The following is an 18515-nucleotide window of genomic DNA, read 5'->3' on the forward strand; positions in this document are numbered from 1 at the left end:
AGACGGATAATGGCCATGGGTGTTATTAGGTATTTATAAAAAGTGAAATTTACTTTTAAATAAAAGTTTGGAGTAACGTGAACATTAAAACAAAAATAATAACAAATAAATCTTTCAAATGTAATTCACTCGTTACTTTCAGGGATCGGTTGCATGTAAACGAAAGCGCGGCACAAAGCCGCGAAGGAGCGAGAAAGAACTGACGGCGCCGCAGAGAAGCAGCAGGGAAAGATTTTTTAGAGAGACATCGAAGTTGGGACCTCACGAGCCCCAAAGCCACCACTTTCTCTGGAAGGCGCAGCCGCTTCGTCGTCCGCACCCTCAAAGTTGGCAGCTGCTGATGAAGCGGCTGACGCCATTATCTCAACAGTACACGCTCATAAATGGCAGTGCACAGGACGCTGGAAGGGACGAAATGGACGAAGAAGAGAAAGCAGAACTCTTTTTAACACTTGTATCCATCAATGAATAGTGGTCATAGGAGGATGTGACTATGAGGATGAACAGGTGAAAAAAAGGAGGAGATCAGGGGCGATGAGTGAAATCGAAGAGCCCAAGTCAAGTTTTATTGGAGTTTTAACAAGGCTTGTGGTTGAGACGCCTTAATTATCAAAGATTAATGGCACTTAATCTTGAGAACATCTTTGCTTTATTGGGTTTAGCTTGGCAGCTTCTCCTTGTTTTTTTTTTTTTTTTTTTTTAATGTATGAATGTCAATATATCTGCTTTGAATCAGATATTCGACAGAACCGATTCAAAAAAATTGGATATAGAAAAAAAATTAACATTTGATTAAGAAATCAGATCGAATTCACATCCGATCCAATTTGGATATACAAAAATATTTGCTTGGATTCGGATATGGATACGAATCGGATTCATTTTTAAACAAATATCTTATATCTAATGCTATTACATTTTGAAAAAATGGCAAAATCTGGTTCAAAATCTGGATCCAAATTTGGATATGAATATAAAAATCAGATTCAGATTGTAAAAACGAATGTTTAATTTGGATTCAGATTCAGATATGAATTTTCTTTATTCGTATTTGAATTCGAATTCGAATTGAATATATGAATATATGAAAAAATAGATATAACTAAGAGTATATCGAATTCAAATCGGATCCGTTGTCATCCTTAATAAGAACGGGATTGATGTTTGATATGGGGATGTTTGATATGGGGAGTTGATGTTTGATATGGATCCAATGTAAGTCAAGAATTAACGTAGAGCTCACACCTCATTGGCACGGTGATATAGTGCCACAAAAATTGACCAGATGATGTAATATTTTATCAGTTTTAACTGACGAGTTATTCTATGCCCCTCAAATTGTCATTTCTTTTTCAAGAATAATGCATCGGAAGTGTTTGCAAATTTTCTATTTTATTTCAGGTAAAATAAAGTTCTAGCTATAGTTTACTTCTCTGAGATGGAAATCAAGTCTAACATAAAACCCAAACTTTGAATTTGTTGTGGCCATATCCATGTTGTGGTTTTGGGGTTTTAGACAACTTAGCAAGTGACTAAAAAGACAACTTCTCGAATTTTGACCTAGACATCTACAATCTTTGGCCACATTTCAATTGCATTATTCTTTGAGTGTGTGTATATGTGGATGTGTATACCTTGTCAAAACCCTTAAGTATTAAATCCATCATAAATTATTTTGATTGTTAATTTAAGTCAAATCAATTATTTGACAAGGAGAAAAAAAATTAGAAGAGATTTTAGTCATATAGTACTAATTCAAAACTTTTTATCATCTTTCTCTCAACTCTCAATGTAGGAAAAATCAATATGCAAGATCATTCATAATGGCTCTTGGCACGTAAATTTTTGGTATCTACTTGTTCTTATGTTTCCTCTTCCTTTTAAATCACATCCTCAAGATTATAAATAGTTTCTTCTTTCTTTCTTCTTGAATTAATCCGTGCCTTCACCACCGAACCTCATGAAGAAAGCAGCAAGGAAAAGCTTGAGACTCGTTCAAGTTGTCACCCTCCACAGTTTCCTTCTTGTCTCTTGCCAAGTAGTTTGTCTGAGTTGTTTTTAGTCAAGATCGATCAGTTATAATATGTAATAGCGTATGCGTGTTAACGCCATTATGTTGTGGTCATATTTCATAGGTTGCGAACTTTTTATTTCAAAGATCACATACCTCTCTGAAGTTGGCTTTGCAAATCTAATCGGTAAACTGACGTCTGTATCCAATATTATACGCATCAACTATGTTCTTGAATATTACATTTTCTGGCAATATATTCGAAGGAACTTATGTAAGATTAAATTCTATATATATACTCCTCATTCGTAAGTCTCCATAAAAAAAAAAAAGTTAAAAAAGCATGATTTAAGAGTTAACACGTGATCTGATATCCATGTGTAAAACTGTATTTCAAGTCTACCAACTCAGTGCATGGTTTGGATTTGAATCAATTCATAGGGATGTTAGGTCATCCAAAGATCTGACGTCCCACTAACAGCCCCAGCCTGACCCACATGAAAGGCAATGTAATCTGACTTGGGGCTCAACATTTTGTGTCTCCCTATGATTTGCATAAAGCCATTCCATGAACCGGCCGTACCAGATCTCTGTGTGGTGGGTATCAGGATCTCATTCATACACTATCGTATTTTATCTCAATAATTTGTTAAAAGTAAAAGGCTAAGGTAAAAGAAAGTGAAAGTTCCTCCTCTTTTTCATCCTAAAAGCAAATCGAGATCCAAAAAGGTTTAAAAAGAAAGAAAGAAATAAAGACAAAAACAGTGACAATGGCAAAATAACTCTCTCTCTTATCTTGTATATTTAGTTCTTGTATTTTGTTTTTGCATTATGTTTTTATACTTAAGAAACTTCTTTGTTTGTGTCCAAATTTTGTTATGCATTCTTGTTTTATCAATTCACTCTCTCTTTTTCTTCAAATAATGGGTGGTGCAACCCAGGGGCAGAGGGAAGGGGGGCCGCCTAGGCCATGGCCTCACCCCAGCTAATGAATTCTTTTTTACATTGAAAAAAATAATATTTTTTAATTACATAATGTATTTTTTGTATTAGAATTCAGTTTGGCCCTACTCGGATCCAGAGATCAGACTGTGGGCCCGCTCCTGAAGAAAATCTTGGCTCCGTGCAACCGGTTTGGCTGAGTTGGTAGTGATGTATAGTAACCACATCCTTGAATTCAAGTTGTATTGAGAAATGATGATCTTATCAGAAGTGTCATTGTTAAGGACAAGTGAACTGGTTATTGTCTTCCCTCACTCCCATGCTTATTCTTGAGGGCATTTTATGACCCACAACACTTTATAACGTGTTTGATATCTTTATGTATCATGTATACATATGAAGCCTTTTCAACTCAGGCATCGAGCAATTAACCCGGCCGATTGATGATGCTTGCATGAGTTGGTGTTCGGATTGATTCATCAACATTTTGTGAAGGGTGGTGCCGCCCAGGAATCCGTTGTGTGTAGTAAACGAAGCAGCGCAGAAGGAAGATGAAGGAGTTAGAGTCGGCACACGTCTGTAATATACCTGCAGATCATGCTCCTGCCACTGCTCTTCTCAGCAGCAAGTACCAGAACCCCACTAGCATTTGGAATCGATGCATTTGGATAGCGATACTCCATTATTGGAATCAATGGCAATTTGTTGATGGAATGTCAAACGTGAACATATGTATCAACCTCTTCTTAGCTGCAAAAATGCTGTGAAATTTGTACTGTAATGGTCATTTCTTTTGGGATTGTCTGCAAAATAAACCAGATGTTTGATGTTGAAGTCAAAATTTGAATAAGAACCAGTGCTGAGGCCAAGATCTGATTCTATATATGACCCACCCACGAGCAGAAAGATAAATTAAGTAAGAGAAAGTAACACATGGTCTTCTGCAATTCTATAAGGTAAATTGTTTTATAATTCTGATCTTATAGGGAAATGGTCTTCCATTATGAGCATTTTGGTTGTTTTGTGGGCTGGCTGGGGCCATAACACATGGTCTCTTGTGAGGTGTCATAACATATATATAATCTATTCTGGAATGAGCTCTTATATTATATGAACACAAATATAATATATATATATATATATATATATATATATATATATATATATATATATATATATATATATATATATATATATATATATATATATATATATATATATATATATATATATATATATATAGAAAGAGAGAGAGAGAAATCTAATGACAAGGTATGCAGCACTGTTTTCCTGAGAATTTTTTAAAATTTGTTTTCCTGACGAGGTAGTGCAGCATATATGCCAACTTTTAGTTATTAAATTTAAAAGTACATCTAGAAAATGAAAAACGTGTCTTTAGAATCAACAAGTATTATTTATACGATTAATTTGTATACCCTCTCTTACATGAAGTGATAATCCAAAACACGATTCCTTATGCTTTTGTACCGATTAACATTCCTTGTGCATCAAAATAATGGCAGGACCCGCCAAAAACATATTTTATCATGATCTCATATGCAGAAAACCCCCTACCGATTGCAATGCATCATGAAAAACAGCAGCTGCCCAATATTTAGTGGTTGAAGTCACTTTTTATTTCTTCCAGCTTAATCACATATGAAAGACTCTTTTTGTCCAATATCACAGAAAGCAGCAGCATGCCGTTCCGGTTTGCTCACCGATACGGCATATTGGTTGGTCAGTATTCTTATGTATCGTATAATACCTCCTTATTTTCGGATTTTATAAATTTCAAAAATAAATTTAAAACATTTCTAAATGACTTAAATTTGAAATATTTTTAAACATAAAAACCAGTAGGGGCTGATACGATACGCGTCCACCGTCACGAAACGATACTGATAACATGCTACTAAACTTAAAAAACCTAACTAGTTCTAAGATCAAATGTGCATTTCCAAATATTTAGCAAGCTATATTTGATGCAAACGTCAGAAATGCCCAAATGCCATAGATTGTTTAATGACAAAAAGAACTGCCAAAGAATTAGTGTTATGGTAATAGTAATAATAAAATTATTCTAAATATGACAAAGTTAGAAAGGGATGCCTAACATTTGCGGAAATAATAAATCGAAGCTTAACTTTTGAAAATTAACAAACAGGCGTTACAAAACTATCTTTATTAAGAACAGAAATTAAAAAAGTCCTTTATGAGGGGTATTGTTATCATTTTATATCAAAAGTTAATATTTTTTTTTTACTAAGTGCCTCTTTGAGAATTCTTCGCTGATTCTTCTGTTATGAAGAAGCATGTAACAAGTTGAGCGACAGATTGTTAACTCTCAAAAGTTGAACAATGATTAGTTCTTTGTTCATGCTTTAGGTGTCTTTTTTTTTTGTATATTTTTTAAAATATAATAATAAAAGAAAAAAAAATCAGCAAATATACAAATCACGGCTGGCCTAAGAAAAGCTAAGTCTATGGTCTCACGCCGTCGCCACTGAGGCCCACTTGCTCTAGCTCGGCCACCCTTCGCCTCATCATCAACGCATCGCTTACGTGCCCTCCAATAACCTTGAGGACCATATATATATATATATATATATATATATATATATATATATATATATATATATATATATATATTCGTGTCTCACACTAACATGCAACCACATACATTGTACGTGGTTCTTCTGCAATTGTATTTTTTAAAATAAAATTTAGTTTTATCCTTCCCTCCAACCTAGTCTTGTAAAAACTTGGTTTTATGAAAACCAATTTTGTAATTGAGTTTTAAAAACCTTGTTTCTTTTCTTCTTCTTTTTAGTTGAAGCATCAAAACCCAAGTTTCATGACACTCAAATACTTCAAAAATCTGAAAAAAAAAAACTTGGTTTTTTAGTGTCATCCAAACACCCCTTTATTTTGCTGTTGAGATTGTGATAGTCATGTCTAAGAACTTTATTTGTTGATAATTTCGTTTGGATGCATGTTGCATTGTAAGTTTTTTCTGGCTAAAAGACTTCAAAGGCTTCAAACCGTCAATCTTTGCGTAAAGCCACGAGTAAGAAAGAATGAAACATAAAATAGTCAGAAAGGTCTTCGCCACCCAAACTTTTATACAAGTTCAAGCTCTAAATTTTTACGAGGAGAAAGGTATACTCGACCCTAGTACTAGATACACAAGGAAAAACAGAAAGGGAAAAGCTTGGGTATTTTGTAAATTTTATATATATACATATATATATATATATATATATATATATTACTTTTTTACTTTTTTTACCATCTTTTTTTATCCTTTAAAGAGAAGTTCCCTTTTTGCTTACTATAGTTACTCTGGTCGTTTCACCCCATGCACAGATCTTTACACAAAGTAGGGCAGGCAGAAAACTCTCCCATGTGAACTTGGCCAACCAGGGTTTCAGTCAAAAATGAAACAGTGACCTTCTCTCCTAAGGCAACAGCAGGTCTAGATGCTGCAGAACAAGGGATCAATTAACAGATAAGTATCTCTGAATATCCTCTGGTGAACAACCCATCAGAAGCCATCCAAAATAATCACTACCAACCATGTGATATAAACCAAGGACTACAGAATATAATTCTAGAATGCATCAGTTGACATAAAGTTTGAGAAATGCATCTGTTTCTTTGCTGTTTCCTTCAAGGATCCCGTTTTTGACAGTAGAAAAGCAAAGCAAGGTGCGGTTAGGTTCTGTTTGGTTGGTATTGGAGAAGTTTGGCATTGGATGCTGCTTTGCATCCAATTCTATACCTTCCACTATCATGGCAGCTTCTCTTCTCTTTCCTAATGGAAGAAGCAGCACCCTTGTGGGATTATACTAAAGTTTAAGAGAATAACATATGCAGACGTATTATTAAAGGAAGATGAGACTCTTTTTGAATCAATTAACATTCTTTCCCGTTATCGGGAAGAAATTCATCAGAAGAGATGAGGAGAAAATAGTCGATACTATGCCCATGCAGTATTATTCAGTAGGAATACTCGCAGAATGATCCTTCGTCTCTAGCCGCACGAAAGATCGACATCAGGAAAACGTTTCTGGGAAGCCACTTTAGGATCGATACAATCAGCTTTTTCGAATCCGATGAGCTTTCTGGGGTTCAAAATCCAATATATCCGGAGAGATTGGCTTCTTCAATGGGCGAATCGATCGCGCTTCTTTTTCTCACCCGGCGGTCGATGGTTGACTATTTTAAAGTTTTCCCCATAATGGTCCAAAGTACCTGAACCTCTTCTTGATTTTCAGGATTATCTAACTCGTATTCATATTTGAACATCCATCCTTCTTGACCTCCATCAATCGGAGCAACTCAAAAGTAGAAGTTAAGTTGAATTCGTTGGTAGGAAGAAAGATAAATCGAAGTAACTCAAAAGTTAAGTTGAATTAGTTAGTAGGTAGAAAGATCAATCGGAGTTACTCAAAAGTAGAAGTTAAGTTGAATTAGTTAGTAGGAAGAAAGATTTTTTGTTGAACATGGGGTTAACGATCCACTACTAAAAAAAGACTCGAAAATGCCTATATTCTCTTGTCTTTGAGGTTTTAAGGTGCATCGAGCAGTATAGTATATCCTTCAACTTAAGTGTCTCGTTTCACCATCCAAGAAAATAGCTCTACGATGCTATGCTCTTTTAAGGCTAGTAGGAAGAAAAATCTACTAATCCTTCATGACAATCTATTTTATATATTATAAAGTGTGCATTCTTCCTCATAAAAAGACTCTCTTAAATATTGCATGCATGTCTGATGAGAAAGAGCCTTAAATTTTGGGAACAAATTTTTAAATAATGAAACTGTCAAATGGATAAACACCCCAATATTTAAGTTAGTTTTGATCTTTGGTTTATGCAAGGGTGGGGGCAGGGGTCATGTCTTCCTTTGAATTTTAAAAATTTTAGTTGAATCTACATAAAAAATTTTAAAAACTATAAGTTAGCCCCTATTAAAAGTTTAAAACTATAGTTCGGCCCATGCAATACTTACTAGCTTCGCCCTTAGGTTTAGGATAATATCCAGTTGGGTGTTGTTTTTACATTTACTTGTATGTAGCGGAGGCAGTTCTAGTAACCAGACCATTCACTCTTAATTAAGAAATGGAGATGCTAAATTTCTGTTAAGGGGCACCAATGTATATAGTAACTCAATTTTAAACCTTGAAAAATCTTAAAGGCCTTAAGTGCATAATAACATATTAAATGGTACTATTAGGTAATAAGTCAAATTATATGATCTGTGTGGCCAAATACCCACAAATGGCTGTACCTTAAAAAAATAATTTTACATACAAATTTTAAAAAGTATATATTTATCTTTTATAAAAAATAAAAAAATGATAATTTTGAAACTATAATTTGGCCCGTCATGAAAAATTCATACCTCGGCCCCTGCGGCTGTGGTTCCTTTCCAACAAAAGTTGGTAAAGGTTCAGCTCATGTGTCTGTTCGAAAACCTTGTGGCGTTTTACGAAATCATACAAAATGCATGAGTTTGGATGGAAAACTCCTTTTCTTTTCTAAGTTAGCGGTTTCGCTTATATCTGAACAGAAGAAACCTAAGTGATATTATAAAACTGATAAATTCCTCATGATATAATGCCCGACTTCAAACATTTGGTAGGTATGGTTCAAATTAAGGCTGCTGTAACAGTAGGAATCCACAAAAGCAGATGCTAGCGGACCAGTATATGAATGGTCGTAGTTTCTTCACAAGCGTTTTCGTGGCAAATTCGATCCTCCAATTTGAGCCGTTGGATCGCTTCTACTTGACAAGTAGATCCACAAGCCCTGTGATCATGACAAAGGATCCGATGCAATCTACGTCACAGAACAAAGAGAGTCTCTCTCTTCTACCCAAGACTCCACCCGTATCAACCTGCCAACTTCTTCAACATATATGTACGGGCACAACAAGTGATCATTAAAAAAGTATGGGTGTATTTTATATATATATATATATATATATATATATATCAGACTACAAACAAACAATAACAGTTTTAATGAAAAGTTGATGCTCCTACTACCCAAGATTTGACATATGCAACAAAAGCCTTTAATTTGTCATTATTATTGCACCGAAAAAGACACGTTTAATATCAAAAAATGAGTCCTGAGTTAGTACATGATCGCTATCACATCTTTCTTAAGATCATGTTTATAAAGATTTCCACAAAAATGTAAATTTCATAACTAATTACTTTAAGGGGTATATATATATATCATCATCATCAAGAGCTCCATCTAATCACTGCCGCTAATGGTGAGTGTGATTACATACTTGATACAACGCATTGGACAAGATGGTGAGAGAGGCCAAAGGATTTTTTTTTTGTTTCAGATGGAAAAATCCAAATCAATTATATATATATATAGAGAGAGAGACATCGGTCAGCTACCTTTAGGATGGAATGACTATTTTTTCGTTTCTATATCACTAAAAAGTGCATTCTATCGTTATAAACGACAGCCAAACAATTAACTGTTGCAAATATGTCTTTTACGATGGCTTTTAATAATGCCAAATAAAAAAATAATCATTTAATTATAAAAGTAACCGGCTGATTTTAATTCCTCGATACATATATGATAAAAGACCCTCGTCAAAATATGGAATCGAGGCGTGGAAAATATTGGGCCCTACAGAACTGTTCGGACAAGGATATTGTCAGTATATGCTGTCGGGCGTCCATGCAAATCATTCTCCTCTACTGGACTCTTCCTCTTCCTTTTCTCCATAAATAGATTTGCTTCCTCTCAAGCGAATGGAACCAGTGTGGGTGATCGAGTACCATCATATTCATCACCACCATTCTCATCAATTTATCACCATCTGTCCCTTCAAGAAGCGGGCATTCCAGTACTTAATTCCTTTCAATTCCTTCTGCCATCTGTAGTTACTTAAGCTACGGACTCCCGGAGATGGTGAAATTCTCGAAACAGTTTGAGGCTCAGCTGGTTCCCGAGTGGAAAGATGCCTTCGTGGACTACCGGCAACTGAAGAAGGACCTTAAGAAGCTTCAACTATTGAAGCTCAAACGGGTCGAGGCAAATCACAACCAGGAACCTGAAGATGGCGGGAAGAGAAGCTGCTGCTCCTCCACCTTCCATCGCATGCCTTTCCTTCTCAAGCAATATGCCATGCGTCTATGTGGCCGTTCATCCAATGAACATGAAGCCATACAGGCACTGATCTTTTGCAACGCTTTCTGCTATTAAATCCATCGCCAACAGAGACTTTGCCAAAAAAAAACAGAAAGGAAAATCTAGTGAAAACCATGTTTTTAGTTTCTCTCACTTCTAAAACTTTTCATCAGATCCAAACTTCTGCCGAAGCAAAATTGGAGTTTCCAAGATCATGTCACGATGCTGAATTGAGTTTTTTGTTCTTTCAAGCATCTAATGAAAGAACGAGTGTTTTCCAAAAGATTGTTTATTTTAGCTCCTACCTATCGATGCATGGATTCTTAATAACAGGCTTCTTTTCTTTGGTTGGAAATTAAACAGGTGCACAGGAAGCTTGCTACTTCTGCTAGCAAAGGGGATGTTTACGAAACCGAACTCATGGAGCAGTTCTGCGACGTCGAGGGAGCAAAAGGCTTCTTCTCAATGCTGGACATGCAGCTCAACAAGGTGAACCAGTTCTACATGGACAAAGAAAAGGAGTTTCTGGAGAGAGGGGAGACGCTGGAGAAGCAGATGGCCATTCTCACTGAGCTCAAGGACACCCTCAGGCAGCAACGCAGCAAGCAAGGACTTGCCTCCAAAGAAGAAGATCCTTCCATCTCCAGCGCTTCATTCTCATTGTCAGGTGGTATACACACTAAGTCTGTTAAAAGAGTCTCCTCTTCTTCTTCTTCTTCTTCTTCTTCTTCTTCTTCTTCTTCTTCTTCTTCTCATATATCGATCTCTTTAGCTGTCTAATTATCATTATCATGAATAGGCTTCACAGAGGAAGAAGAGTCTCTTGCAGAAGACCCCAACATGATAGATTTGGAGAAAAACGCGTCCTCCCTCTCGGGCTGGCCTCAGTCAGCAGAGGAGCTGGAGAAGAGCAATAGGTTCATCAAGAAGGAAGAGAAGAAGCTGAGTTTGTCGAGAAGCTTCTCGGCGAAGACCATCAATTGCCAGGGGAGAAACCTGAGGGTGGAGGTGCCCCTAACTACGCCTTCCCGTACCCTCTCTGCTCTCACTTACTTGTTGAGGGAGGACTTGATGAACCAGTCCAAGAAATGTGGACCTGATGGGAACAAGCTCAACATAAACAAGGCCACACTGCACCAGGCTGAGAAGATGATACGTGGTGCCCTCATTGAGCTCTACAAAGGTCTCGGATACCTGAAGACATACAGGTAGTTAGTAGCCATTAGTATCCTCTCTCTCTCTCTCTCTCTCTCTCTCTCTCTCTCTCTCTCTCTCTCTCTCTCTCTCTGAAAATTTCGGATACTGTTGCAGGACTCTCAATATGATGGCCTTCGTGAAAATCTTGAAGAAATTCGACAAGGTATGTAGGATATGATGTTCTCTTTCAACATGGTAGAGGAAATAGATGCTCATATGTGTGTAATGAAAGGAAATTTGGGATTTTGCAGGTTGCAGAGCAGCAGATTCAACCTATCTACATTAAGGTCGTCGAGAGTTCATACTTCAACAGCTCCGATAAGGCAAGCTCCAACGAAGTGTTAATTCAATGCTAATTAACACCGTAGTTGCTCCATCATTTGCAAACCTCATTAACTTATTCAAGTATTTGTAAAGAGTTCGCAATTCTTCGTCCTAAATTTGAAGAGTAGTAGCCTTATTTGCCTTAATTAATTAACATAAAACTGAACTCCCTCTGGATTCTAAGTAAATAGGAGGAATATTTCATTCTAATTCCTATCAATTCTAATTCCTATCATTTGTTTTTAGTGCTAACTTTGTCATGCTTCAACTTGTATATTGGGGGCTCTTTTTTTTACAGTACAAGAGTCTTACCAACCCTCACTTCAACTATTGCGTCAATCCATCAAGGGACAATTCCTTCTGTATTTGAAATGATCTTTTCAAATATAAAGTCAATAGGCAACATGCCCACTCACAACACACACACATGTATGAAAAGATTTTCTGTTTATTGTGCATATAAGCGCACGTTTTGCCTAATTTATGGAAATTCATGACGGCTTTTAGATATATTTTTGAAAAGTTTTTATTCCACGCATGAGACCATTCATTGAACTCTCAATCTGACTGTACATAAGAACAAGTCCAGATTAAATTGATCCAAACTTTGTTCCACCAGGCACTCAAATTAGCCGATGAGGTGGAGGAGATCTTTGTGAAGCACTTCATGGACAATGACCATAGAAAAGCAATGAAGTACCTCAAACCCCACCAACGGAAAGAATCTCATGCAGTCACCTTCTTTATTGGTACTTTCTTTTCTGCAACCACCTCTCCTGTGCATTCGTTTCACCTGTCAATGATTTGTTCTGCATTTCCTACACGACCACTTTATAGAAAACAAAAGAAAAAAAAGCTGAAAAGTTTATGTACTAGAAAGATAAAACGATTTATTGAGCTACAAAGGAAAGCTAACAATCATTGGAATCTTCCTTTATCTCCTCCAATCTTGTTCTACATATAAGGTGTTTTTTTTTCTCGGCCTCTAATTATTGGGGAGTTGCAATTCATGCAACATTCAGAAGATTAATGCACTAGTACACCAAATTCGGAAAATTCGTCTTCTTTCGAAAAAACACCCGATAAAAACGTTAAAAACAATGTAAAAGCCAAAGAACTTGCTTTTACTCATTTTCCAAAAAAACACCCGATAAAACCGTTAAAAACAACGTAAAATCCAAAGAACTTGCTTTTTCTCATTTTTCAAAAAAAAACTCCAAAATGAATTTTTCATGTTTTTACCATGCCTTTCTCATTTTTTTACGTTATTTTTTGCTTTAAAGTTTAAAACTTAAGTTGAATTATTTATCGTCATTATTATCATTACTAAAACAACATTTTTATAGTTTCATCAAGTTGTTTTTTACGTCTTCTTGTTAGTTTACAACTTTACATTTATTTTATTTTTCCCTACTCTTAGGATTTTTTTGTTTTACAAAAAATTTCAGAAGTTCTTCCGATGTTCTCAGCTTTGTTAAAAAATATCCTAAAAAAAAACCTTACCATTTAAAACTCGTTAGCTGCTGCTATTCACCAAACCAAGAGCAAGAAATATTAGCAGCACAATCGGACACTACTTCACTGTGTACAAACCGCAACATAAAGCATCTTATCATACTTTACGCTATCGAATCATAGGAAGGTTGGAAATTATCAAAGCAGCAACAAAACATATACGGATTGTCATTTATACTAGTAATACTATCAGCTTGCTATATTTATCACAGCTTGGACCAATTTTACCACCTCCCGTAAAGCACATGCCAGGGGGTCACATTAGATACACGATGATATATATTATATATATATATATATATAAGAAGAAAAATATATGAAAATTGATCACGTCTGCTATTGGAGGTCACTCTCCTCACAAAGAAAGATATCTTAGTGCATCTTGTTTGTTTACAGATAGCGTAGTGTATCGTCTAAAATGGAAAGTAGAGCAAAGAGGACTTGACTAAAAGATTTAGTGCATTCTTGCAAATCCGTGATGAGGAATATGTATAGATTGCTTTTTTGCCGAGCGAGAACGCTTTTGGTGGGATTCCGGACGCAAATGGCCTTCTTTCCATGGGGAAAGAAACAAGCTTTCTAGGTTTGGTTTGCCAAACTATAGGTTATTTAGAAAAGTAAAGCACTCCTTTTTGTGAGGAAGTGCTCATACGGGCTTCCAGCCTACGAATCATTTTGCACAAACTAAGTTCGACACTTAACTTTATGAGAAAATTTTTTCTTATCAGTAATCTTCTTATTCAGGTCTTGATTATAGGGGAAAAGATTGTTTTATTGCCAAAATGAATCACTTATTTTCATGATCAGTGTGTCCCTTATTCCTGTTTTTGCAGATAATGAATCGGGTGTAAACTAAAAGCATAAAATTAAATGTGCAGTTGTATTGAAGAAAGTGAATCCTTTTCTGTTCTTTCTTTCTCATCTTTATCGTAGAGCATGTGATCTACATCGTTTGCTATTTTCCCACGAAAGAAATTCTCCTGTCGGAAATCGCTTTCCTTTAGAACACATATCCTTTGAGAAAGAGGAACTTTGTGTATGATTCACGAGTTACTTCCCTAGTAAGAAAGTGTCTCATAGGCTTTGAAGAAGTGCATCCATTGAAAGCATGATCAGATCAAACAATTTGTATAAATATTGGGTGCTGCCCATCATGATTTGTCGTCTTTAAGATGACATAAAGGGGTTGGTTGATTAATTGTTTATTTTCCTGTCATGCACATAAGAAAGCCACCGCCAAAAAGTAGTGACTTATTTTTTTCTGTAATTTTTTTCTTGAGCAGGACTTTTCACAGGATGCTTTATAGCATTGTTTGCTGGGTATGCGGTCATGGCCCACATAGCTGGCCTTTACACAAGGCAAGCTAATTCTGTGTACATGGAGACTGTGTACCCTGTGTTTTGGTAAGCATATCTCTCTCTCTCTCTCTCTCTCTCTCTCTCTCTCTATATATATATATATATATATATATATATATATATATATATATATAATGTCCCACTTTGAAAAGTTTAATCTCGTATTAAATATTATAGTTATAAGTGAGGTTGTTAAAGTGGTTTGTTGTTCTTATTCTTGTTGTTATTCTCTCTCCTTCCTTTGCTTTTCTTTTCAATTTCTTTTTCTGTTTTTTTATTTACATCTCTATTATTCGATATCTTTTTAAGAAGTGTATTTTATCCGAGTAGCCACCATATAGGATCTAATCTGGTGGCCACGTCCAAGGCATCTATTCCATAATTCATTGTTCGCACCATCTGGATCACCACTGTGCCCATATGGGACATGATATCTTTCGCCATTGTTATTCCACGCACCAACTTGGTAGGCTTGACTTAGTTTGTTGTAGACCTGATGTAGCTTTGAAACACATGTAAAGTCCCTCTTGTCATCAACATGTGCATTGATACTGTTCTTATCATGCATGTGATCGTGGATCCTCTGTAGTTATTTACCTTTCGATTAAGAACAAGTTTTCTAGGGGCATGTTTGTTGCTTGAATCGGTTATTCATGGTACCAAGATTCCTGACGATTGATTCAAAAGTCGACCATCCAAGAGCATTTTGTCACATGTAGTGTTTGATTGTCTAGAATTCAGGATCTCGCTATGCAACACTGCTGGGAGGAAATAGCCTCCCAAAACTTTATATCAAAAGATTTGAAGAATAAAATACACTGGAAAGTCTAGAATTCATAATTTCATTTCTTTACATTTGATTGCCCATATTGAGGGCACCTTGATTCTAGCCTATTCCGAAGAGGACTTCATCCAAGTCATGGTACTTGTCCAAAGGAAGGCTAACCTTTTCATTTGTGTAGCAAGAGAATGATTTTTAGGGAAAATAGTGGGATCCCCAAGGCCAACATTTTTTGCCTGAAATTTTAGCCTCTGTCATTCTATCCATATTTGGATTCATGATATACTAGTGGGTGGTGAAAGTTTCAATTTCACCCCATCAATGCATTATGAAGTACCTTCCATGCCTATCAAGCAACCTTAACTCGTCTGGTCCTTGGATGATTCCTCGCCATTAATGTGAAAATGAACTCAGAGCAAACTATGGTAGTTTTTGCGGAGTTGCATGTGTAATTAACATGAGTCCCGACTCAAGTAATCTTTTGGACCTAATTATATTTCTTTCGCCCTGCAAGATCAGATCTGATAGAATCAATTTTGAGCTGTGAAAAACTGTTCTGTTAGAGTTTTTCTTGATTCTTTTGTCTCTCCTGTTTCCTTGCTGAGATCTAATTGACCAATTCATCCTTTTTTTCTTCATTTTCCACTTGTTGGGGAGAAACAGCATGTTCAGCCTCCTGTTCCTTCATCTGTTCCTATATGGATGCAACATCGTGACGTGGAAGAAAGCTCGCATCAACTACTGCTTCATCTTCGAGTTCAAACCCACCAAGGAGCTCAAGTACAGGGATGTGTTCTTGATATGCACCACCTGCATGACTGCTGTTGTGGGAGTCATGGTGGCCCACCTCTACGTTGTGGCAAAAGGCCATTCCTCCACACAAGTGCATGCCATCCCTGGGCTCCTCCTCCTGGTAAAACCGAAATCCACCTCTCCTCTTTCTCTCTCTTCTCTGCTGCTTACTTCTGCCCTTTTCTTGACAGGTCTTTTTACTGCTGCTGGTTTGTCCTTTTAACATTGTGTACCGATCGAGCCGATTTTGTTTCCTTCGAGTCATGAGGAACATTGTCTTAACGCCCCTCTATAAGGTAAACTGAAGGGTACCAAATAGATTGGCTTGCCCCGCATGTGTGGATGTTTTAACGTATCTAGGACAGGGAAGGGACCAGTCCTAAAGTTGCTTTTTCCGGATTTTTTTTTTTTTTTCCTTTTTACTCGAGTCTTTTCTCTAAAGGGTGTCTAAACTTTTTCTGCCAATATATGATGACATTGTACATATTGTGAATGCTTCCTGCAGGTTGTCATGGTAGACTTCTTCATGGCAGATCAGCTCTGTAGTCAGGTACTCCCTTAGCTTCCTCACCTCCTAGATGCGAAAGCCTCTTAATCAAACTAACCTGTTCATTATAATCCTCCACTTGCATCCACAAAATATCATTGTGAAGCTGCCCAAATTAATAGCTGGGAACCGTATGTTCTCACTCACTGTCTCACAGAGAGTTCAGAATACTTTTCTTTTCCTTCTGCACATGGCCGCAAATGACAATTAACTTCATTACTGTGAAGCTCATAAAACTTGCATGTTGTTGGCAGGTTCCCATGCTGAGAAGCCTAGAGTACGTGGCCTGTTACTACATAACAGGAAGCTACAGAACGCAGGACTATAACGTCTGCACCCGATCCAAGCATTACAGAGACCTTGCCTACGCCGTCTCCTTCCTTCCCTATTATTGGAGAGCAATGCAGGTAATAGCACCAAGAAGATAAGAATGACCACCAAGACCCGGACTGGTCATTCTACAATCATGTGACAAGCAGCTAAAGATAGTAATGCAGATTTACAGCAAGCTCTGTCACAGGGAGGAAACAGGATACATCCTCATGCCATGCATGTATCTAGTGCCATCTATAATTTTCAATCATATTTCGATCTAATTTTCCATAAACATACTTCCACCTTCAAAACACTAAAAATATATTTATATAGATCAAATATTTTCAAGAAGGCACCCATATCGAAATGACACAGACAAGTCAGAAGTGCCTGAACTTTTTCTTTCCTTCAGTGTGCCAGGCGATGGTTCGACGAGGGGCAGAGCAACCACCTAGTTAACCTAGGAAAGTACGTGTCTGCCATGATCGCTGCTGGGGCGAAGATAGCTTATGAGAGAGACAGGAGCGTCGGATGGTTGTCCTTGCTTGTTATCACCTCGAGTGCAGCGACAGTTTACCAGTTATACTGGGACTTCGTTAAGGACTGGGGCTTGCTGCAGTTCAACTCCCGAAACCCTTGGCTAAGAAACGAATTGATGCTTCGTCACAAGTTCATATACTACTTTTCTATGGTATATTGTTCTTACTCATGGAACTTATTCGTTTGAATGGATTATATTTTAGGCAGTTAAAAGTGCAGTTTGAACAACTAATTGACAAAGAAGTAATAAATTTGAAATTGCAGGTTGTGAACCTTGTTTTTAGATTGGCTTGGTTGCAGACTGTCCTCCACTCAAACTTTGGGAGTGTGGATTATAGGGTGACCGGATTCTTTTTAGCATCCCTTGAAGTGATCCGAAGGGGCCAATGGAATTTCTATAGGTATCTGCAAGTTAATTTACCTTACTCTAACTTGTTAAATCTCCCTCTCTCTAGCTCATACTCTAACCATCACGTTTCAAATGGTATTGCAGGTTGGAAAATGAACATTTGAACAATGCTGGCAAATTCAGGGCTGTCAAGACTGTGCCACTTCCCTTTCAGGAAGTGGATGAAGATTAACGATACCCCGCAAGTCGTACGCCATAAGTAACATATGGCAAAATGCATTATTTATTCCAAATATATGCTAGTAACAGATTAGTTAAAGATCATATATCCACTGGAGACTTTCTGTTTTTGTGACGAAGAAAAATCACCAGCTCTCTGAATTCCCAGAAATTAGAATGATGTTTCGCTTGACCGTCATGTACCTTGTCCACCAAACTACTTCAGAAAGGAGTATCATCCAGGTTTCACAGATCAGTCAACCTCTGTATCCGTTGACATTCATGGAAAATGCTCTAAAATAACCAAACGTACTTGTCATGTGACATACAATAACTGCAATTTGTGGATATGAATGCAGAAGGGCAGTAGTCAGTACAAGACCATCACCTGTCCAGTGTCCATATGCTGTGGTTAAACTGTTAAAGTTCCGCTGTTAGATGAAGACAGGAGAA

General features: G+C 36.9%; 1 protein-coding gene across 1 annotated transcript; it reads left to right on the forward strand.

The window, feature by feature from the left end:
- The first annotated feature begins 9766 nt into the window (after positions 1–9766).
- LOC116258536 (phosphate transporter PHO1 homolog 1-like) lies at positions 9767–18121 on the forward strand. Its single transcript, XM_031635711.2, has 14 exons — positions 9767–10166; positions 10488–10791; positions 10924–11332; positions 11436–11484; positions 11573–11644; positions 12265–12394; positions 14444–14564; positions 15964–16213; positions 16284–16388; positions 16598–16642; positions 16894–17046; positions 17367–17645; positions 17759–17895; positions 17988–18121. Exons 1-14 carry the CDS (start codon positions 9903–9905, stop codon positions 18073–18075), a joined length of 2406 nt encoding a protein of 801 aa, XP_031491571.1. The 5' UTR covers positions 9767–9902; the 3' UTR covers positions 18076–18121.
- The last annotated feature ends 394 nt before the right edge of the window (positions 18122–18515 follow it).

The sequence above is a fragment of the Nymphaea colorata genome, chromosome 8 (genome assembly GCF_008831285.2).
Source record: "Nymphaea colorata isolate Beijing-Zhang1983 chromosome 8, ASM883128v2, whole genome shotgun sequence".
In the NCBI taxonomy this organism is placed as follows: Eukaryota; Viridiplantae; Streptophyta; class Magnoliopsida; order Nymphaeales; family Nymphaeaceae; genus Nymphaea; species Nymphaea colorata.